Source organism: Platalea leucorodia (genome assembly GCF_965183815.1).
Source record: "Platalea leucorodia genome assembly, chromosome: 5".
Taxonomy (NCBI): Eukaryota; Metazoa; Chordata; class Aves; order Pelecaniformes; family Threskiornithidae; genus Platalea; species Platalea leucorodia.
The window spans coordinates 22145472-22168805 of record NC_138827.1 but is presented as its reverse complement, the minus strand read 5'-3'; the positions used below and the strand labels follow the sequence as shown (position 1 = coordinate 22168805).

The 23334-nt window shown below is 47.9% G+C and overlaps 1 protein-coding gene across 1 annotated transcript in view; it reads right to left on the bottom strand.

Annotated features, from left to right (window-relative positions):
- Positions 1 to 11139: 11139 nt before the first annotated feature.
- WLS (Wnt ligand secretion mediator) overlaps positions 11140 to 23334 on the bottom strand; it is a gene marked incomplete at its 5' end in the record, with an annotated part of 38392 nt that continues 26197 nt past the window's right edge. Inside the window, 10 exons of the mRNA XM_082314459.1 lie at positions 11140 to 14485; positions 15034 to 15187; positions 16668 to 16751; positions 18421 to 18564; positions 19420 to 19483; positions 19806 to 19903; positions 20090 to 20258; positions 20653 to 20789; positions 21839 to 22000; positions 23209 to 23333. Coding sequence (XP_082170585.1) covers positions 14376 to 14485; positions 15034 to 15187; positions 16668 to 16751; positions 18421 to 18564; positions 19420 to 19483; positions 19806 to 19903; positions 20090 to 20258; positions 20653 to 20789; positions 21839 to 22000; positions 23209 to 23333 — 1247 coding nt within the window. The 3' untranslated portion in view covers positions 11140 to 14375. The remainder of the gene's footprint in view (positions 14486 to 15033; positions 15188 to 16667; positions 16752 to 18420; positions 18565 to 19419; positions 19484 to 19805; positions 19904 to 20089; positions 20259 to 20652; positions 20790 to 21838; positions 22001 to 23208; position 23334) is intronic.

Sequence of the window (23334 nt, the reverse complement as noted above, 5' to 3'; positions counted from 1 at the left end):
TTAAGTGCTCAGCTCCGACTGGGAGACTTGAAAATGAGGGTACCCTTGGCCAAGGGGCGTCTTCAGGGTCTGGCTGTCTTGTCTGTAACTCTCGTGCTGCCCAAGATGGCTGTGTTTAAGAAACGCTTTTGCAAAGCTTCACTCTTTTATTGTTGTTGTTACAGTTAAACTACAGCAGGACAAACTCTACAGCTGAAGGGGCTGGTACACCTGCCTGAGGACCTCCCTGTGCTGCCGACCTCAGGAGGCGATGGTCCAAAACTCTTTCCCCCTCACAGAAGCTGTAACTGAAAACATGGTTAAAGACGGTGCCATAGATGTTTTCCCTGGTTCTGTGGGCCACAGGGCCTGGTTTGGGGAATAACAGCTCTAAAAGGGGCAAATAAAATACTTCTGAAAGTCTACAGGAACATGGTTCTCCTCAGCTTCTCCTGCAGACCACCTGCCTTGCCCTGGCCTCACATCCACCCCAACCACACATGTTTCTGCCTGGCCCTTTGGTGGCATGTTTTGGACAGCAAGCTTGCCCGCTCCGGTCCCCTGCTCCTCCTGTGCTCCCCATGCAGATTGGCAGCGACTGTCTCTTTCAGAGGCTAAACTCTCTAAGAAATAATTGCTTATCCCAGCACATGATGCTTAATAACCCTTGGTTTCAAAAGCCATAATTACATCCTCGTCACAGAAGGGCGATGCTGCTGCTTGCAGTCTGGGATGAGTATGCAAGCTTCTGGCTGGGGCACGCTCAGGTCTGTAAGCCGAAGAGTTAAATCTCTTTGGGGGCATTTGTCACAGCCCTTCCTAGAAATCTTGGAGCCTGGGAAGTGAAGGATCACTCCCTGGTGGGATGTTTCTCTGCCACGTTGACACTAACTGATCCAGAGCAGCTGGGAGTAGCCGTAAAAGCCAAGTGGAAGAGGTTAAGGTAGCCTGGATTTGAATCCTGCTGATGACTTAGAGAGTCATGAAATTAATGAAGTAACTGAAAGAGGAAAGACACATGTAGCCTAAATACTGAGGCAGGTTGCAGAATAATTACAAAGAACAATTTGGCAGCAGCGGGAGCCTGGTTGCCCCGGCAGGGAGGTAGGCAAGGAGCTGTGCCGTTCCCCACGCAGACCAAAGGCGAATGGCATTATTGAAAGTCCAAGGCTTAATCCCTTGGCTGCTCCCCAGCAGTCTCCCCCCGAGGCTCCCGGCTTCCCTGCAGCCTCTCCAATGCCAGGGTTGCCTTCGGAGGGCAGGCAGCCGTAGGGCATACTGTGCATGGCACGGTGGGAGAGGGAGGGAAGACCTCCATGGCAGAGGATGACCTTGGGAATGCAATTGCAGGTGCCTGGCAAGTTAAAAGCCCTGTAAATCTCCTGCTTGCTCTGGTGCAGGAGCTGGAGAGCAATATGCTTCTAGGTGGTCTCAGACGAATCCTGGAACAGAGGGAGTGCACCCAAAAAGGAAAAAATGTTGACAAAAGCACAATTTCCATTGCTAAAATTAGTTTTTCCCTATCTCAAAATCCCGCTTCTGCAAGTGTCCAACACACCTGACCCACCGACCCCAGCTTTGGCCGTGTCACTGGGAGCAAACCAGGCAAAACTGCTTTTGCTGGGATTTGTGAACAGGTTGATTTTGCTCAGGGCCAACTGGCTGTGCAAAAGCCTCTTTAAGGCAATATCCCACCATTTTGCCTCTCCCCAGAAACCCTCCCCTACTTTACCGTGGTAGTTTATTCCCATGTTCCCTATAGGCAATAGACTTCTGCCAGTTGAGGCTCTGGCCTTAAAATAAAGCCTTGGACCTGGCTGAGTGGATAGCCAGCAGCAGACTCTGCAGCCTCTTCCTCGTCATGAGGGAGGGCAGCTGGCAGGAGCTTGGGTCTTGATACCAGCACGCTGCAAAGCACTTGAGTGTTTCCCAGAGCTAACACCTCCCCTTCCTGCAGGGCACAGCCCGCACCAGCCCTTGCACCACCCCGCACGGGAATTATTGGGTGTTAAGGCAGCAGTTGTAGTTGTTCACTCGGGAACAGTACAGGATCAAGCAACAGACCTTTAAGGGAGAAAATGGTCCAGTTCCCTGCTTGAAACCATTTCTGCAGCTGCTCAGCTGGCACCAGGGTCTGGTTGGATCCTTTCCCATCAGCCAAATGCTGGGCAGAAACAGAAAGGTATCACACCGTTCAGAAACTATGGGTGGGTTTCATTTGGGTACCTAGTCCCCATCTGAAGGCATGCTAAAGAGGCTGTGCTGCAGAGGAAAGGCAGGTTCCCACATCCGAGGGAAGCCGGGCAGGGCACACACCACTGCTTCTTGTGGAGAAATGTGTTGGTGTGAGCGTGGCCACGTGTTTAACAGGAGCTCGCCCTTTACTTGAGTCCTGTGAATAGTTTTCATTCTTTCTGATGCTGGAGGAAGTTTTTGCCCACACCAGTGCCTGCGTTATTGGACGTGTGCCCATCTTTGTTCTGAGCAGTGACTCGGGAAGAGCAGATCTGCGCCAGGAACCAAACTGGTTTTGCATGAGGAGGTGGTTAGCGCTGTGACACCCTTCCCTGTCAGTGCAGCAGCAGCTGCAATCCCCCCATGGCTCAGGTGCTGGTGAGAAACTAAGGAATAACAACTGAGCATCTGCAGATAAGACAGAGATGCATTGGTACTGCTGCTAATTAGCCACCCACAGCAGGGCTGTGCTATCCCACCTCACCATCAGGGTAGTATTTGGTAAGTCCAGAATCCATTGGCACAGGCATATCCTTGCGTCAGGCTCTGAGACTGCTGGTCATGTATTAGCAGGCGAATTTCTGATGGCTGAAGAGGCAACGCTTCCCTTTCCGGGTACTCCCTCCTTTCTTTGAGGAAAAAAAACAATGAAAGGGTCCTGGTGGCACTGAGGAGCTTTCCTCCCTGTCTCTCCTGCCCTGTTTGCCATCATTGTGCTTCCACATCTTCCTGCTGTCACATCTCTTGTCTTCCTGCTGTATGTTTTTAGCCTACTAAAAATTAATGCATCTCATGAACCCCTTATGCTTGGGGTCGTATCTGGATTACATACAACCCGTTCGCATCCTGAGCTCTGGTGGCCCCAGTTCTTTCCCACTGCACGTGGATACTTTGATAGAAAGATTCCTGGCTGGCACACTCCCAGTATTGCCGCATCTGTTACCAAGCCTGCATCAGCCATGTGGAGGGCTACTGCAGCACTATCATTCCTATTTGTGTTTCCATCTCTTAGTTAAGCACTTAAGCACTTTCTGTCTGTAGCCAAATCTCACTTTGGGAGGTACAGCAGCGCCTAAAGTGTTAGTGAGCACTTGTGAAGGAAACATTTCTCAGTCCTTCCCCAAGCTTATTCTTCCAAAACCATTTGTGGTTTCCCAGGTTATCGTTTCTTATTTCTCTGATGCTTGCTGCCTCACCAACTCCATGGTATTCTCCCATCTATCTTGAATCCACTTCTGTCCTTGCTGAGCAGCCTTGCAATGCCTGCCTCCTATCCCAGTCTGAAAAAAAAAAAGGTCTTTAGACCTATTTCATACTGCTCTGGATTTTTTGTCCAACACAAAAAGCCCAGAGGATTTTCTCAAGGAGCTTCAGTCTTAACATGAGGTCCTGTCAAGTCCTGTCATCATTTACTGCATTATTTGCTAGGGGAAAATGAAAGCAGATGCTCAACTACTGGGCCAGCTGTTTTAGATGCAGAAGCAAGATATCTCAAAGTCAGCTGCTGATAAAGATTAGGGCTGATTCTCAGCTCAGGTGCACAACATATAAGCAGAACACCCAAGTTTTGCAAGGTACTCAGAAACACCCAGGGTAGAACTTCGATCAAAAGCCATCCAAAAGTAAGGGGAACTATAACTGAGACCTTCAAAAAAAAAGCCTCTAAAGCCAGTAAGGCACCCAGTTGCACTGAGCTACTTTGAAAGTTCCTGTCTGAAATAATGATATAGTAGTAGCAGTAGCAGTAGCAGTAGCAGTAGCAGTAATAATAATAATAATAATAATAATGATAATAGTAATAATAATAATAATGAGGAAAATTAAAATCGGGGAATGAAACAGATCTCTAACAGTACACTAATCAACATTGCTTCATGCTTAATACAAAGGGATGGAAATTAGTTCTAATAAACTGTACTTCTGTAACATTAGAGAATCATTAATGCTGTAATCACAGCTGTTGAATCATAACTATGTGGAGAGCTGATGCTATTCAGGAGATTTTCTCCTGTTGTTAATTAGTCATCTCAATAAACCTGTGCTCAGTTCCATAGGTGTAAATACAAGGTGCCCGCTGGGTAACCACATAAGGTTACATGTGTTAGACTATGAGCAAAACCAAACACCTCACGTAGTGAAAGGTCAGGAGGGGCATTGCTGTGGTGGCAAGGTGCCCAGAAGAAGTGCAGAGGACAGGCGTGGTCCTGCTCAGCGATGCACGACATGCATGCCAGGGGGCCCGGGTGTGCTGGCAGCAGTGTGCTCCTGTGCAGGTATCACTGCATAGGAACTCGTGGAGATCTGTCTGGTCATGTCAGCAGCAATTTTCTACAGACTTTCATTCAGCACACCTTTTTGCTTTGCTTTTTTAAGGCCTCTGCAATCCTGAAACATCTTAGTTTTAAAATCCTGATGTAATCCCAAAACATCCCACTTCAAGGTATCTGGCACCATCAGCTGACTCGTGCCCATTTCTCTCCTACTCTCCCCACCTCCTCTCAAATATTCTCTCTTTAAAGTCCATGTTTCCACCTGCTGCAACACAAAAGCTGTTCCTAAGGTCCTTGCTGGGAACTGCTGACTCCCGAGCTGACCACATTTGCCATCTGATTTTTGGAGCAGCCAAAGCGCTGGTTCCTGAATCCCTCCCTCACGTTCCCAACCCCAGTGCAGGATCCACTGTGCTTTGGCAAGCTGAAGGTGCTCCTTCTCTTGGGCAGCCAATGGCTCGAACCTCTGTTTGCTACTCTTTGCATGTAGTTTTCCATTAAAACCATTTAAGCAAGACCCAGATCTAGTGCCTGTGTCCAAACCTGCACGAGCCTGTGAAGTCAGGGCATTGCAGCTTATCCAGGTTTCCAGGACTGCGTCCTTGGGGATTCCTAAATCCACAGGGTGCTGTAATGGTACCTGGGTTGTCCTGACTACATGCATTTGGCGGTGAAAGTGTCCAGTGTATTTACTCTGCTGCAGGGATTTATTTGGGGAAATGAAAAGATTTCTCTCCAAGAGCAGAGACTTGCCCTGTGCAAAGGCTTCACTTCCCTGAGTCCTTTGGGCTATGGCACGAGTGCCTGCAAGCATCACCCCAGATGAAAACATGGCTAGACCATGACAAAAGTTGCCACAAAAGCCCTTTTTAATCCAGGCGATGCTTGTGTCCACTTGAAAGAGTTTCCATTTCTCACCCGCCTTTGCTGTGGTTTTGAGTGCTGGCAAACCCACAAGTGGCTGTCGGTAGCAGGCACAGAGTCCCACATGCCTTTCTCTGTCTGCTGCAAGTGGCTCAGGGGAGAATTTAATCACCTCTCACCTTCCCTTTGCTGGAAAACAATTCTTGTCCCTCATGTGGCTGCTTTTACGGTTCTTGTCTCTCCAGGCAGGATGACTTGCTCAGCCTAATAACCTGCAAGTCATTCATTTTGCTTGAATCCTATCCATAATGGGGATTTCCAGAGGTGATTTATAAAATGTAATTTCTGGTGTTTATGAGGTATTTATTAACCACAATGAAATGCTAACTAGTATTTAGTAGCTTATTCACTATCTCAGCTAGCCATGTTTGCTCAAAGGCAGACATCCCATTTTCAGACAACATTTTCCAAGCCTTCTAAGGTTTTGGGTGGATTACCATTCCTCAGCCGCTGTCCATCTGAACCCAATTAGGAGGTTGTGCCTGGGATTTCGCCCTTTTTTGGCAGGTTTCTCTCAACCGCGGAGCCCAGCCTGCCAGCTGTGTTTTGCCTGCGTTAGGCAGCTGAGCAGGGCTCAGCCACGTGCTACCTAGCTGGGCGCAGAACTGAGCCCAGACCAGCACGAGCTAGAAGGCAGCTCTTTCCAAGAGTTATTTGTTTGATAAGTAAGGCAAGATGAAAAGCCAACGGGCTCCTGTGTTCAGGGAAGGATTTCCGACTCTTCTCCATGGAGTACAGTAGGAAAGAAGCTGTGAGTCAACTTAGCAGAGGCAAAAGAGTGGGAAGGTCTCCAGCCTCCTTGGAGAAAGGGTAGAGAGGAGAGAGACATGTCCTGTGCAGTACCTCTGTCTTGGGTGGGACAGACTGATCGAGGAGGGACATGGCCACGAGATGCTGGCTCAATGCCCTGCTGTCGGTCAGGATTTGCTTTGGCTGGAGCTGACAGCAACCAGAGAGATTTTAAATGGAAATTTTAAAAGGAAATCAGCTGTTTGCAAGAGCCCCCCCCCGGAAGGCAGAGCGCAGAGGGAGCAGGGGAGAGGCACTGTGTGCTGCTTTGCCTGCTCCTGCTGCTGCCCCGGAAAACTGCCTCGGGAATGTCTGGAGCTGCGAGCTGGTGCAGGACAGCGGTGGGGACCCGCAGAAGGGGTGGGTGAAGACAATCAGATCTCTTTTCTGTAGTGATTTTGCCACAGATTGTTTCTGTTATGTCAGGACTCCCTTGGGACTTGCAGAGACTGCACAAGAACGTACTTTCCTGGGTTACCAAGCCCAGGCAGTGCTCCTCACTGCTTTTCTATCCACGTTTAGGGTGGTAAATCCCCCTTTCCCATTGCTTAGCAAGCATGGGGGACACCCCACCAAACTTCATGGGTTTCCTTTGGAGAGGAGAGAGTGTGCAGGGTCTGCTCTTAACTTCATCCTGGAGCTACCTGGCTGAAATCATGCAGGTCAATGCTTTTGGGGTGGAGGGGGAGCCTTGCTTTAGGCCCACACATACAGCCCGTGCTGCTGCCTCCCCCACGCTTGCTCCTGGCAGGGAGGAAGAGTGAGGGGTGCCTGTTCCTCAGCACGGACGGGGCACCCTAGAAACAGGCTTCATTTAAGGTTTGACAGCCCTCAGCTCCCATGTGGATTCCTGTACAACCTATCCTTACCCAGACCGCAACAGTGAGCAGCAGCCAGGCTGAAACCGGGCCAGAACATGAGCGCTTCGGGCAATTCTGAATTAGAAACCAATGTATGTTACTTCCTATACCACTACAGAGGAAGTTCTGCAAACTCCAGTTCTGACCTCCTGAAGTTAAAATGTCCAACTTTTGGGTACCACTGAGGCACAGCACAGCACTAATAGCCCCAAAGGCCCTCAGGGTCTTGCTAGGAGATGTCCAAGTGACCTGGGGTACAGCAGGGAGCATGGCACCCCAAGACCTGGGGATGGGCACTCGTCCTGCTTTCTCCTCACTGTGCTCCATTTCTACTGCTTTTCCTCTGGAGCCCACCAAGGCTTTCCTTTTCTTGTGGGAGATGGAGCTTGATATTCTTGGCCAGTACAGCCATCTTCTTAATATTGCTTTGAATGTCACTGATTCCTGTGGAGAGGTAGGAGACAGCAGCTGAAGGCAGAAAAAGGATTTTCCTCTGGAATTCCATAAATTATTATGAAACCAGAGGGTGTGTGTCACTGGTGCATATTGCTTATCAGAGAGAATGTCTCTTCCCAGTAATGCCGATACTTGGCGGTGCAGTTCAGCCTGTAAAATATTTATTAGAAAATGTTCCAGAGTGGCTTACCTGTTTTTGAGCCATAACATCCGTCTCATGAGTGAGCCTTGTCTGTACCTGGAAGAGTGTCCTTCCTCTGGAAACTCTGGAGGGCTTTAAGCACAACAAAACAAGGATGGAAAAACAGAAGACAAGACAAATACTTGCTATTATAAGGGATATAAACTTTCCTTGACTCGAAATAATGAAAGAGCTAAAGGATAGGACAATATTTAAACAGTCTCAGCAAGGAATTCACTGCATGGAGCCATCACACGTCAGCTCAGCTGAGTCAGAAACAAACACCTGACCTGCAGCCTGCCCGTGAGCGAGCGGGGAGCACGGGCTCTGATATCCCCCAGCGCCTGGCACATCAGCGAGGAGGGATAACCCACCAAAACGCCTGCCCATTTGAAATCTGCAGAGGAGATTTGGGAAGCCATCGCCAACCAGTGTGATCTTCAGAGAGGCTCCTGCAAGAGGGCTGGATGCCATGGAAGGGGGACTAATTGCATTAGCTTATCTCAGCCCAGTAATCAAAATTAATGGCAGTGAAAGCAAGCCTTTCCAGTGGGACCTGAAAGGGAAATTCATGGAAATGCCTCAGCAACATGTGCCCGAGTAATGGCAGCAAACGGAGGGCCCCGAAGCAGATGCCATCGCAGCTGGGGCTGGGGGGAAGCAGAGCGGGTGCTGCTGGAGCAGCACTGGCAGCTGGAGGCGGCTGAGCCTCTGGCCCTGCTCGGGGAAGGCTCGCCCTGTGCAGCACCAGCTCCAGACTTACCTCTTACACATGTCAGAGATGGAGATGCAGAAGGTGACAACAATTATAGCCATGATAAGAGCTTGTATTTTATTTAAAACTCTAGATCTAAAGCCTGATGTGTATTGATTTCCTATAATAGTCTCTGACAAGGGAAAATCTCAAAGAGCCATCGGCTCTTGTACAATGTAATGTCAGGTGCTAAGTAGGAAAGCAGACCTGTGATGCACGTCTGTGTGCCAACCACAGAGCAAAATCCTTCCAAAAATAAATCTGTTGCTGCTTATTGCTTATTTTACCTCAATAGAAATGCACTGACTGTGTCACATCTTTGAGAGCAGGAGTGACAGTCATTTATAACAAGAACCAGAGTGGACGTGAGCAACAGTCCCCAGCTCTGTACATCTCATCTCCTACAGTTCAGTCTCCTGCAATTCTTTCCCCAGCAATACAGCCAATGCTTTATTTTCATCATAATGAAATCCCATACAATAGCCTTGGGCTACAGGATTTGTGGTGAGAGAGGGGACGTGTTTCAGTGTCCCACAATGTACTAATTGTCTGGGGACTGCTGGGAGTGGGTTTAAAAGGGACAAGGAGAAAACGCCAGGACCTCCCTCTCCCGAGCCAGTGCTCATCAGCACCATCGGACCTGGGGACAATGTCAGGCTGCTGCTGGGACACTCAAACCCACCCAGTCACAAGTTGCTTCTTCCATTTTTAAGCTGGAAAACATGGGCCAGATCTGTCCCACAAGCCTTGCTGCTGGAGCTTGTGGCCAGCAGGCATGTGGTGAGACACAGCCATATAATTTTCAGTCATTTTTGTCACCCTTCCCTGAGCCTTTCCTAGATCTAACGTACCCTTTCAGAGGGATGGGCACCAGGGTCACAAGCCCAGTTCCCCCAGTGCCTCCCAGAACATCATTGCAAGTATCACAGTGTAGACTTCTCATGGCTCCTTTGCTGTCGATGGGTCCCCCAGGAGGGAGGGAGCAAAGGGAGCTCCGGGCATCGCTGTCACCCCACGCTGAGGTTTGTTTGAAGGCAGGTCAGCCCAGTGCTGCATGCTTACGCCTCACCTTGCGCTGGCACGACTGGGAGCAAAGCAATGGCAGGCAAGGCTGCTTTGGAGTCTGCTGCAGCTCCTTGCTTTGCTCTTCAGTCACAAATCAGTTTTAGAGCAGAAAGAGACTCTGGTCCCAGACTTGTCCTAAAAAAACACAGAAGCAGTCTAATAAGAAAAACAGTCAAACTGTCCCAACTAAAGGCCATTTGCTGACCTCAAGAACTGTGGTCCCCGGCTCGCCCACAAAGGTCTATCATAACCCTTTTCCCCTCTCCTGCTGGCTTTGGCTGCTCATAGCAATACCAGATAGCCTCTTAAAGAAACTTTCTAGGCAGTTTTTCCCATTCCTCTCCAGTTCCCACCGCGTCCTTGCCCAGTGGCACAGAAGCACAAAGCTCCTGGGACAGCTCTGACCCCGAGCAGCACTTTGCAGGTAATAGGAACTTCTACACATAAGCAAATTTCCCACATTTTTAGAGGTGAGGGATTTATTATTTTTTTTCCCCTAATCTGGATGAAAGCCGTGTTCTGCTGGCAGCAGAGGGCAGCAAAGGCCTGCCAGGGCAGGGCTGCACCCCAGCCAGCAAGGAGTCTAAAAATAAGAAACCTGGGAAGAGAAGCCATGTAGGAGGGTGGCAGTGGTTTTACAGTTATTTAAAATTCATGAATTTGCTCTTTTGAAATTCATTAGATCCTGAACGTGCTGTGCTGCCTCTAGTTTGTCTTTGAGCAGCCCTGGTTTCTCGCCGTGGCAGAGAAGCCGTAGCCACCACAGACTGCAGCAGAAACAGAGCCACAGGCTCTGCCTAAAACTCAGCAGCCCAGTTCCTCTCTCGTGTGCCATTTTATCAAGGCAGCCCCTATTACAATGGGAACTTCAAACTGTTGATATTGAAATTAATCTGTTGTTATCAAATTTTCCATGACTCCTTAAGCGCAAGTCCTGGGAAACCTTTTTTTTCCTGGATAATAGACAGAAAGACGACATGGGGGAGAGTGGGCTCCAAGCAGTGGGAGGCAGCACCTTCGAATGTGGCGGCAGATAGAGGAGGACACTCGAATCTTGATGTCACGGTGGGCTAACAGCCAACCTGCAAAGTTCACAGCAAAGCCGTGGCAACGCCAGGGCTGGCGAGCAGGGACAGGCAGGCCCAGGGGACAGAGTCCAAAGGAAAACCCAGTGGGGGGGAGCTCAACACTCCAGTCCCACGGGCAAGGGGAGCTGTAACCTCTGGAGCAGGAGCTGCAACCAGCGCTCCAGAGGCAAGGCAGAGATGGCTCTGCTAACAATTAGTCCTAAAGCAAAGGTTTTAAAGGTCAAAAACCCATTAGCATTGAAGTACCATGTTTCTGCACTGCGAAGCATTTGGAGAGAGATGCGTGAGAAAATTGTCCAAATGAGTCAACCGTTTTCCCCAGCAACACGTTGTGCGACTTGCAAGTGCCTGAAGTAAAAGACCAAATAAAAGCAAACAAGATCACAGCAGAAGAGCTATGATTTCTCAGTCACTGAACCAGGCCAACGACAAATCCACAATATTGTATATTTTATTTAAATTAACAAAACTACACGTTTTCCAGGTTGCTGAAAGCATTCTGTAAAAACTGAACTCAACCTAAACAAAAAAGGATATATTTTAATAAGACCCAGGGACTATTTCTGAGACATATGAGTAGGGCTTAGGAATTAAGAAATAAAAAAACCACACACACACACACACGCACACATACACACGCCCCGTAAACAAATTGTTAGTGTTTGACACAAAATTTGGTTTTAAAGCTGCAATTCCCCGTTTGTAAGGAGCCTTTACAAAATGCAATGCTATACTAAGCTGTAAAAGAAACCATGGACACATCTATCGGAACAACATAAATATCACGTAAGAACCCAAGGTAAAAATGATGTTAAAGTTGCAAAGTCAAGCACTCAGCCAGGAACATGCCAGAGTTATGATGGTGTGCGTTAATTTAATTCACTTTGTAATTGAACAACTACTGCAAGTAGGAACATTGCTTGGACCTACTAGCACTTATTTTCCTTATGTAAATTGCTAACAAGTTACATTTTGCCACCCGTGTTGAAGGTGCGGTCCCAACACTTATTCCACATATGGTAAGTGTGCCCCCTTCTTTTTCTTTGTTATTTTTTTTCCTTTTAAACCACATTTCCTTCCAGTACAGGGGCATTGTCATCCCACTTTACAAAAAAAAACCCCAAACTTACAAAAAATTATTAGTGTTCCAGTTCAAGTATCCAAAATCACCCAAAGCTACCTCCTTAAGTAATGTTCAGCACTTTTTCTGTGCTACAGTGACTTCACACGCTCAGACATAGCAGCACACGAGTGACTTCACCCAGAGCGATGCATTCAGCGCTCCTCAGCTCTGGCCCTGTGTCTCGGCTGAGACGCTGCCAGGGGCGGGGGGAGCTGGGGATCCCAGTGAGGGTGAACAGAACAATGAACAGAATTGCTTTCTTTTAAGAAAATCCTATAGTAGCTCCAATTAACAAAAACTGAGCAGCCCTTCTGCAGACAGGGTCTGCCCGGCGTGCCGCACCCTGGTCAGAGACCCGTCCGATGGTGCACAACTTCAGGTTCCCAGCAACCAAAAGGGTGCAAGTTTATCTACGCTACCCTCTCTTTCTTCACAGTGTTGAGCTCTAATAAATGGTATTTTAAATGCTACTTTACAGAGTGCCATTCTTACTGAGATCATAACAGCCCAGCACCTCCTGGTGCGACTCGTTTGACGCAGTCAGCAGCCCCAGTGAGAAATCCCTTCTGGGGAAAGGCTGGTACGGAGACGGGGTGCCCGGCTGGCCCTGCACACGGCTGAGCCTTCTGACCCCATTCCCTGGTGGACTGGGAAAATAAGGAGGAACGATTTGAATGCCTTACCCCAGCTGAAGTATTGACTTGGCTCAAGAAACACAGGGAAAGGAAAGCAAAAGGCAAGGAAAGCAAAAGGCAAGGAAAGTTGGTGCTGTATTTGGTTACTAACATGCTTGAAATGGTGACAGGGATGGTTAGAGCCGAACTGAGCTGGCCCTCTGGAGCTGCAGCCCCTTGCAGACAGCAGAGCGGGTGCACGGGGCAGCCAGGGACGGGCAGCTGTTTGCTGGGGTGGGAATCGGGATGAACCAGCACCTCTGGTGCAAACCAGAGCCCTAGCTGCATAGCCTCAGCTCCTGCCCAGAGCCCCAAACTCGCATACAATCCTGAATGTGACCAAAAAGCCAGCATGCAATGAGCTTTAATTGCATGTCATAATGCATACGTTGGAGAGATGGATTAAGGTTTCATAGGTGATCTCACGTCCGGTATTTCCCAATTATACTTTCATTTTGCAGCCTTAATACTCTAACAATCGATGTGCAATTTCAGAAGTTTTAAGAATCCAAGGACAATGTGTCCCTTTTTCCAGGACAGCGCTTCTACCAGTACCTGACCCGCGATGACTGCCTGTCAGCAGCTTTGGAAGCTTCCCCTCTCTCCCTAGTCTCTGACCCCTCAGCAACAAACAGCAGTAGCGGGTTCTTATCTTTTAGGGACAAAACTGGGAGGTTGAGTTACAGTTACTAGTAGTTAACACAGACATTTACTAGTGCCAGCTAACAAGGCCCTCTAGATCTTCCAGGCCCTGGAAGGTGTGCCCTGAACAGCACAGACCCTTCTGGCCATGCTTCTTCCCGCACACGCCATTAACACTTCTCTTAACTGGTCCCCAGCACGGTCCAGTTTAAGCCTCCACCCCAGATCAGTTCCAGTCCCCTTACACTGCCAACAGTCTCACAGCCAGACCCACCCAGGCGCAGCATGGGGGTGAGTGACCTCATTGTCTGCTTTTGCTCTGAAAAGCAAATATCCACATTAGTGCATGACAAGCGGATTTTTTTCAAGCCCGATAATCCCTGGAAGAACCCAGCTCTGCCAAGCATGCTCCATCCTGGCAGTGCAAGGAGGAGCAGGATTGCCCGGCTCACAAGCACGGGAACTGAGAATGCACCATCCCTCCCGTGGCCTTTCTCTTCTCCCCATGGCACAAAAGCAGCATAAAAATGAAGAAGCCGTAACAAAAAAGATGGAGGAGGACAACAAAAGCAAGAGAAGCCAAAGGGGCTGAGAATAGGCAGGAGCTGGCTGCAAGACTGCTACCTCTGGGAGCTCAGGACAGGAGCACTCCTTTCTCCTGCAACTCAGCTCAGGCATTCAGTTTTTACATTCCCCTATATTTAACAAACAGCTGTAAACCTACTGAGAAAGCATGTTGCTGCTTCTGCTATAACTTATATATTACAGTCTACTCCCTTCCCCAGCTGTGTTTCATTCAAGTGACAGAGGTTTGTTGCGGAGTTGCAGGGCTGTACTAAAGACATCAAACAAGGTTCAATACAATTACAGATGGTGGAATTAAATGTTTTTAAAATGAGGCTTCAGTTCCCCCCCAACCAACACCTTGTTTGAAGTTGCACACAAGAAGAAAACTCGAAGTACTGAATACGCGCCCACCAGCTGAGCTCCCTGCACCACCTTTATGCACAGGCACACAGTAGCCAAATAAAAACTGCCCAATGTCAGCTCTGCCCCTTCCTAACTTCTAAATGTGCGACTTTGCAACCTTAATGCTTTTCTAGCAGGTTTTTACGTGCTTGAGTGTAACACAATATACATATCCCTCCCCCCAGAAATAACTACACCATATTAAAGAGTTTACAAATGTTCTGCTCAGTGTCACTGCTCTGTGAAATACACTAGATATGGGGTGCTCGAGAAGCAAGTTAGGTCAGAGAGGTCTCCTCCCAGAGGGCGTTGTGTTGTCCTCTGCTCTCCACCCCAGTCTGGGTCCCAGCTGAGGCCATCTCAGCATTACTCCTGAGCGTCCTTGCGAGCCAGCTTATAAACCTCCGTTGGCCCATCCACGTGGGTGATGGTGGTGGTGAGCTGAAGCTCTTCTCCACTGTTTACTCCCAGGTCACCTGAAAAAGAAAGTTATTTTGTTAGCCTGGTATCACAATAAAATATTTGACAATTAGAAAGGAAAAGATTCATTTTATTCCCTCCAGGCTCTCAGGAACTACCTGAGCTATGGACTATGCAACATTTCTATAAATGCTTTTATTTACAGTTATTTAAATACAAGCATATCAGTAAAGGACTATGTCTGTGCTACTGAAGACTACTGATAGATGAAACCACCAGCATTGCCATTCTCCACTTGCCTGGATTTCTATTTTCTCCTTTCCTCGTTCCTCCATTTGAGCTACACAATTACAACTGGGCAATGCTAAAAAGTACAAAAAACATCTAGAGGGGTTTAGACAGCCTTGGCTAAGTACTCAAACCCATCTAACCTCATCATTAATTAAAATGTCTGCTAGGAAAACCAAACCATCATTTGCATAACATTTCAATGTGCTGAATGTGTACTTTGGTCAAAAAAAAAAAAAAAAATGCACAAAAGGTATCACCCACTTTATATCGCTTTCGTCCCATGACAGCCTTCAGATCATTTAGAGGAATTTACCATTTGACTGGTCTTCACCGTAATTCTTGTGCGATGGCGCGTACAGGAACATCAGGGCAAAGACATACAGGTTCCACATCCCGTAGATGCCAGTGAAGAAGGCGCTGTTTGCTTGTATTGTTATGTCCCCCCACTTCCAGTGGCCTTCGGTCACCTGCCCAGGAGAAAGCAGACGTGCATGAGCCGGTCAGTAAGACCAAATTCTGTAAAAATACAGAAGTGACCCCCTAAAGCATTAGCTTGGAGTAAATCAATAAGAACAGCGTCAGTTCAACAGGACTGAGTAAACAGAGTATTCAGTGAGGGAGAAGTCAGGCTAGGATTCTCCTCTTTAGCCTTAATCTGCAGGAAAAAAAATGGTCCTCACAAAATGATTGCATCAGGATTTCTTTAACTTTGATTCATCATTCTTAAATATGACAAAATCTCTCATATTCTGCAATATGTCCCTGCCATAACTGAGGTGTTCAGCAAAGATTGCCACATAAAGGGCAGTACCTAGGAGACAACTAGTTACATCTGAAAACATTAGACTTCTATAAATAGACCTTTTATAGTAGGAAAACCAGCATGAATAATGCGAAGAGATAATGTGCTGGGTGCCTGCTTGCTGCTTCTGTCTTACACGAGGGGCCTAGGCTGACAGCATCAGACTTAGACATGCAGACATTTGTCAAGATTTATGAAAATATCATCAATATTAATAGTACTTTAATCATCAATATCAATATTACTTGAAGATAGCAGACTGTTCACACTGAAATGTTGGCTTTCCGTTAAAGAAAAAGACATAAGGGAGAAAGACAAAAGCTAAAGTACCTGGAAAAGAGTAGCTGGACAGAATTGTTTGCATTACGCCCATATGCAGTAATGGTTATGGTCATCAGCACTCGATGAATCAAATTGCCAAGTGATATTTCTCAAACCATTGCTTCAGCCTAACAGATTTTTAAGAGCGAAATCATCTGCCGCTATATTTTGCGCTGGGACCCACCACGTACCCCAAAGTGTAAGCAGTGCATTGAGGCAGAAACTGCTCCTGCACCTGTAATTCTGCAATACTGGACTTGCGAGGCTGTACCCATGGCTCTCCCAAAGCTACAAGCTGCCTATGCTTAGGAACAACCAGAAATGACATCTTTGAAACAGATGCAATCTTAAAAGTCTCTTAGAGTAAACCATCAAAGTACATTTAAGTAGCGACAGAGACTGCATTGGAGCTCAGAATAAATAGGTATAGATAGTGTTGGAAACAGCAGCGTTGCAAAGTCAACCCAGGCAATATTGAATTCTGTTATTTCTCTGTGGGCATACAAAGCCACTGGATTTTTTCAATGTGAACAGAAGATTTTCCTCTTGCTGAGTTCTCAGAAATGACTAAACCGTGTTGGCTGATATTTCAAACTGCACAGCCCCAAACCTTACCGTGAGCCAAAGGCCTTTGTGAAAGCTTCAGCCTAAGCAATTTTATAGCACTGTTTCAAATAAATGAAAACAACTTCTTAAAAAGCAACTTATTATCAAATCTGCTTATAACAGGCATGCCTTGCCTGAACAGCAAGTGAGCTGACGTCATTAGTGGTTAGGGAATCAGAAGCTGATGTTCTCAGATGGAGCCGAGTTTCGTCACTCACCTGGCTCACGATGAAGAAGATGACTGTCATTGCTGCACAAGTCAGGGTAATGAGCATCAGGAACTTGAACCTAAAAATCAGCCCCTGTTTAGAGAGAAATGTCACTGGTCACATTAACAGAATCCACAAAATCCATTTTTGTTTTTAGTATATACAAGACACAAGTATAAAAAAAAAAAAAAGGGCAAAGAAAAAAAAGGGTCCAACCCACGAAACCCCAAAGCAAAACAACCTCCACCCACTCCTCTGCACCGTGTTCACGACAGCCCATATTCTCCGCTCCCCACACGTCTGCATTCCTCCCGGATGCTCCGAGCGGGGTGTGCATGTCTGGACAGCTCTTGCTTTCCATTACATTTGCTTTTGTGACTGATTTACCAAGAGTTAACGTGGAAGAGGAGGCATGTCAGCGTAAGCCATGGGTTTCATCCACCAGCCAGCCTGATAGCTCGTAGCTTTTCTTAAACAAACATCTGTGGAGAGCTTGCACAGTTTAGCGAGATGAGTCGGTGTTTCTACAGCGCGGGTACTGGTACCAGACTAATCCTCACCTCCACGGTCTGGCTGGCTGGAAACTGCAGCGATTCTCAACGCTTGTCAAAACTATGCTGGCTATTACAGAAGAATGTAGATTATAAGACAAACTATGGCTCAAGATCACTTGGTTGGGAATCTGACTGCATACCATACTTGCTTTCACTAGTTTTACATTTTTACTTACAAATTCTTTTGGTTTTGTTTTTGTGTGTGTTGTTTTTTTTAACCTGTTTCTGGAATTTTGGTGGAAATGTCAGTGTGTGCGTAATTACTATGCCACACTACGACAACAAATAACTATTAATTTAACTCTTCCAGACCAGATTCATGCTTGCTAGATGTTTGTATTTAGAGCATGGCTGCAGGAGCTCTACAATACAAGCTGAACTGTTGTGCCTCTTGCTAAAGGGAAAGATGGAAAAAATGCTCAATATCTTGTTCAAATTCTCACAAGTCTGATTTTCTGTTTTTTATGTACATTCCTGGTGGGTGATAACTGGCCTGTTTAAATCAGAAGTGACCATCATTTAACAGAACAACATTGGTGACAGATGTTTACAGACCCATGGAAACAACAGGCACTCTCAGCTTAAGTACTTAAAGTGAGCTCCTTGTGTTTTACAGCAGATAAAGCTAGCTAGGACAGAAACAACATACAAAATCACGGGCTAAAAATGGGGATAATGAGCTGAACATGTTGCATTTTGATCCTAGCAGGACAGTTTCCCTCCTGCAACTAGGTTAGGAAAAGAGAACCCCGAGAATCTGGATTCACGCCATGGAAAAACAGGGTGGTCTTAGCAACACTTTCCATTAAACACAGTCATTAATATTACAGAAGGAGAAATGGAGGTACAGGGAGCTGATGGGCTTAGACTCCATAGTAATTTAAATGGTAGTTTGGCCAGTTTTCTTCTGTCCTCCAACACTGTTCAGCAAGCTGGGAGATGGCAACTACTCATAGAAAAGAAGAGCTAGCTTACCTACCCTCCTGACAGTTTAAAATACCTTATTGGGACTAAAGACCCAAATAAAGAAGAAACTTCACTGCAGTCAAACAAAAAGGCATTTAGGGGATTTGAGCAATGCGAGAAAGCCAATACAGATCAGATCTTCCAGTTCAGGGCTATATGGATAGAGAAGGTCTCAGTACAGCTTTTAAGATCAAAAATGCATTTTAAAAATAAAGAATCTGTGCAACAAGGAGGGACATTACCTCGTAATGAAGGCGGCGAGCCTTGCTCATGGCTGGGAGGCTTGACTGCTTTCCACTGATGTTTCTGAACACTTGGAAGACCATAAAACACAGGAAGAGAAAATAGAGACACAAGCAGATTCCTGCGACTATAATAAAGGCCATCTGGGCAGCGCTAGTTAAGAGAAAATGAGCTAAACAGAGATAATAGAAAACATTATTCAGGCGATTCACTTATTTTAATATCATCCCAAAGATCATAATTAAATTCTAGCCAGCAGCAATCACTCAGGACAGCAGCCTGCCCGTGACCCAGGCAGCGCTGGGTGAGCCCCCTGGCTCAGTGAGGAGCACAGGTTCTGATGTCCCGCAGCGCTCTGCACGGCAGCGAGGAGGGATAACCCACCAAAACGCCTGCCCATTCGAAATCTGCAGAGGAGATTTGGGAAGCCATCGCCGACCAGTGTGATCTTCAGAGAGGCTTCTGCAAGAGGGCTGGATGCCGCAGAAGGGGGACTAATTGCATTAGTTTATCTCAGCCCAGTAATCAAAATTAATGGCAGTGAAAGCAAGCCCTTCCAGTGGGACCTGAAAGGGAAATTCATGGAAATGCCTCAGCAACGCGTGCCCGAGTAATGGCAGCAAACGGAGGGCCTCGGAGCAGACGCCATCACAGCTGGGGCCAGCAGGGGAAAGCAAAGCGGGTGCTGCTGGAGCAGCACTGGCTCTAGGGTTATCGTGATGACATCCAGGACCTAAATCCCCCGTGCTTCCCCCCAAATCTCAGACATCTTGAGGAGAAGTTCAGTTCTCCAGTGACTTCCCCAAGCACAGCACCAGTCCCTTGCAGTACCAAGCACCAAACCTACCAGGACTGCTTCTTCCAAACAACACTGGCATCTCCCACAGCACCCGAGCCCCCCCTCACAGCCCCAGCCTGCCAAAAGGAGAAGGGTTTCCCCACACCTCCCTCTCCTAATAACAGAGACCGAGCCTGCCCCAAGCCGGGTGGAAGGATACAGCCAGCTCTGTGCCAACTTCGGTGGTCCAGATGCTGTAGAAGGGGTTCTTCAGCTGCACTCCCCTGCAAAGAGGAGAGAAAACACTGAGCTGCCACAGAAGCCAACAAGCTCAGAGAGCCCCGAACCTGCTCTGCAGCCTGGAAAGAGGCAGTCACACTGCTTTCCCATGTGGGCAAGGAGGAGACAAGGTGGGAAGCATTTCTTTACAACCCTATGGGACAAGATATACTGCTGTGAAACACCAGCATGTTTCAGTGCACTGACAGGAGCCTCTCCTCACTTCATGAGATGGGGCTGTGCATCCAGCCACAGGGGTTAAACTGCTGGTCCCTGCTGCAGGAGGTGCGCAGGGAAGGCTTGCCCCGGGAGCAGCACCGCACCTACCTCTCGCACATGTCAAAGATGAAGAGGCAGAAGGAGCCAACAGCTATGGGTCCAACCTGCTTCCAGTACCCTGAGAGACGATTCCGCTCATTCTGGTCCTAATCAGAAGGTCAAGAGGCGGGGAGGAAGAGGAGGAGAAAAAGGAAAAGCAAGTTAGCCTGAAGTCCTCTCACCTGGAGCAAGTCCCCACAGCATTGTCTCCAACACTCAACAAGTACAAGGGAGTTGCCAGGTATCTCTGCAAGTGGGGCTGGAAACCACCTTCCCTTCTGTGTCATACCCACCATCATGTGCTCTCCGCAGAAGATGATCCAAAATGACAGGAGCATGGCATAGAAAATGCCTTGTCGAATGTCTCCAAAGAGCAACATCCAAGTCCAGTCAAATCCGATGGAAAACCACTCTACGGGGATGTTAATGAACGTCATGGAAATTCCCAGAGCAAAGATGACCCTGGAGAGGCAGAAACACCATCTCTTTCCAGCTTGCAAGGCAAGGACACAGAGCCCCAGAAGCCAAAGCTGTGCATGAAGAGCAACAGAAGAAAATCTGGCACTGTTTGGGCAGTGGCAGTGCGGTATCACCTCCTGCCAGCAAACCCTCTGGGGCTAGGCCTCTCTGAGCAGTCACAGGCAAATGCAGCTACTCATTCTCTATGGGTTTAATGGGAAAGAAAAGAGAAACTATGGATGTCTCCAGCTCCCAGTGTGCCTGGGTGGAGGGAGGGGACAGAGAAGAGACCATCCCTGTCTCCCCAGACACGGGCTCTGCCTGAGAGCAGTGACTGCCTTGGTCAGGGTCCTCTTGCTTGAGGGTCACTTTACCCAGCACACAAGCCCCTACTCACTTCTCCAGCAGGACAGGAGCACGTGTCATCAGCATGATCCGTCTCCAGTACCAGACCATGATAATTAAAACGCTGGGGGTGAGGAAGGTCTTCATGGCAAACCACACTTTTGTAAAGCCTCCATTTTGATGAATGCCCTAGGGAAAACCAAAGTGGAATGCAACAGCTGTACAGGGTTTAACATCGTTACTCCATGCTGCTTCTTACAGGAGCTGACGGGAGAGTCACATACATGGCAGTACATAGAAGCACATGTAGATGCAACTGCTCTTTGAAAGACGCGGTTTGCCCGACACAGGAAAGGGAGCAGGTGCCTACTTAGCACCCAGGACACCTGAGGAGGCTTCAAAAGTCCTGAAAACAAATGCCAACACATGCAGCTTCCCATTGCGAGGTAGAGAGCAGTCAAGAGAGGGGCACTCTGACACAGCATGGAAAAAACTGGCAGAATTGCTCTCAGACAAGTAACAAGATATTCATGAAGCGAAGTCACCACTGGTGGGAAACGCATCAGCCAAATTAATGCATTTCTCCAGACACATGCCCTCCCACTGCCGTCTGCAGCCACCACAGCTGGCTGGCTCACTGCTTCTGCTGAGAGGGACGGCGGTGGGAGGTTTTCCAGCTGGGAAAAGGACCCATGGCCACCAACCCTCAACAGAGAGCAGGAGCAGGGATAGCTGACAGCCATCCCAAACATCTGCATGGTGATGGCCAACTCCAAGACAGACCAGGTTCCCCGCCCTGCCCCGAATCCTGCTGTTCTGTTCCTCCTTAGCTCCTATCTGCAAGATGCAGGACTTAATCAGGTGGAGGACTCTGCGCCCGAGCCAGACTGCAGCAGGGAGGAGAGGACAGAGGGGAGCTCTTGGAGCCGTGGGAAGAACCCAGCTCTGGCGGTGGTCACCAGGCAGCGCAGGAGGGAGGTGGCACTGCTCAAGGCTTGGGGAGGGCTCCCCAGAAGACAGCAGTCAAAGAGGGCATCCCTCAGGAAGGAAGAAAGGCACATTTGCAGGCAGGAGCTACCCGTGATGAAGAGTAGGACGTTTGCTGTGGATAAAAGAGGAGATCAAGAAAGGAGCTGCAGCAGCCCCAGGGGAGATGCCCTTGCTGACTGCAGCATCGCAGGGCACAGCCACTCTCCTGGGAGGTGGTAAGCATGGACAGAAGCAAGACAGACACTTACCACAAGGCGGATATCCTTGATTTCCCCAATGCCCACGTTAATTCCCTTTCTCTCGTTCACGGGGAGACGGATGTTGATGAGGTAGTACTTGTGAGCCACGCTGCCGATCTCCATGAAGGGAAGGAAGTCACAGTCATAGTGACGGCCTTCAGACTCCAGGGTCTAGTGAAAGGGCACAGAGCACCAAGACGGCAGTCAGTCTCAGATGGACCAGCACGCCCTCCACAGTGAGGGTCTGCAAAAGCCCTGATGCTGAACACAGCTGGGACCATTGCTAGCACTGAGAGCCAGTTTGCTAATACCAGCCTTCGCCCGGGGAGAGTCTGTGCAAGTCTGGACAACGCCAGCAGTTTGGGGACATTTTTGCTCACGTTTTTGATTGTTAGGGGTCATTGAGTCACTAGTGTTTGAACCTCAAGCAGGTTCATGTCTCAGGCTCTTAAATATATTTAAAGTCAAGGGAGCCTTTCAAGATGAAAGGCTGCTTTGGGATCCAAGCTTCCTCCTTCAGCAAGCACAACTTGAGCCAAAACAAAATAGGCAACCCTCTCACACATGTCTTGATGTGGAGTTTCTTAAGTCCTGTTTTACTAGCAATACTCTCCTCTGCGCCTCATATGTATTTACTGCGTATATGTGGCTGTATGGAAGAGTACAGCTGTTACTGAAGACATAAGTGGGTTGCTGAAAGGGACTGTGAAACGGGAGAACAAGACGCAGAGGTGAAAAACATGGTAGAGAGACACCAGATTAATTTAAGCACAGGAATTACAGTCTGCAGCACAAAAAGAAACATCTTTATTTAAAGAAGATGCTCTGTTCTCAGCTGCTAGCTGTGCTCTCCGCTCCTAAGCTTTGTAGCTTCAGGCATTAAGAAGTTATTTTAAGAAACTCTTAGCCCCACCTCTCCAGGTTCTTTGGGTGCTGCAGTGTCCCTGGTGGGCTATTTCCTCGCCACTCCTGAAGAACAAGGTTTTGCCCATCACAGAAGCACAAGGTGGAAAGGTCTAAGTTCTCTAGGATGGTTTGGCATATACAGATCTCAAAGCATTCAAGATCCAGCCTGATCACAACTGCAGAGGACAATTCTGCTTGCACCTGGATCTGTGTGTTGACCTCACACCTTTTCTTCCTTACAGTTTTAAGTCTACCTTTGACTTCATCCCCTTCTCTTGTATCACCAAACAGAACCACTTGCATTTGGAACTCATCAGGTTTTCAAAGATTTTGAGCCAAGAGAAAGCTGACACATTTGAAAGTTATGATTGAACAACTCAGAGCTTCTAGGAAGCACCATTAAGGAAAGGAAGAGGACAACTCCCACCACACTCCCACACCTCCCCACCACCAGCGTCATCAAAACACCTTACTTTTGGTGAGCCAAACGTGCATTTCAGCTTCCTGATCTCTATTGCATGTGCTATTTCTTCCCAATCATCAAACACGTCATCGCGATATGCTAATGACACATCCAGGGTAATTTCTGCGTTTTCTTC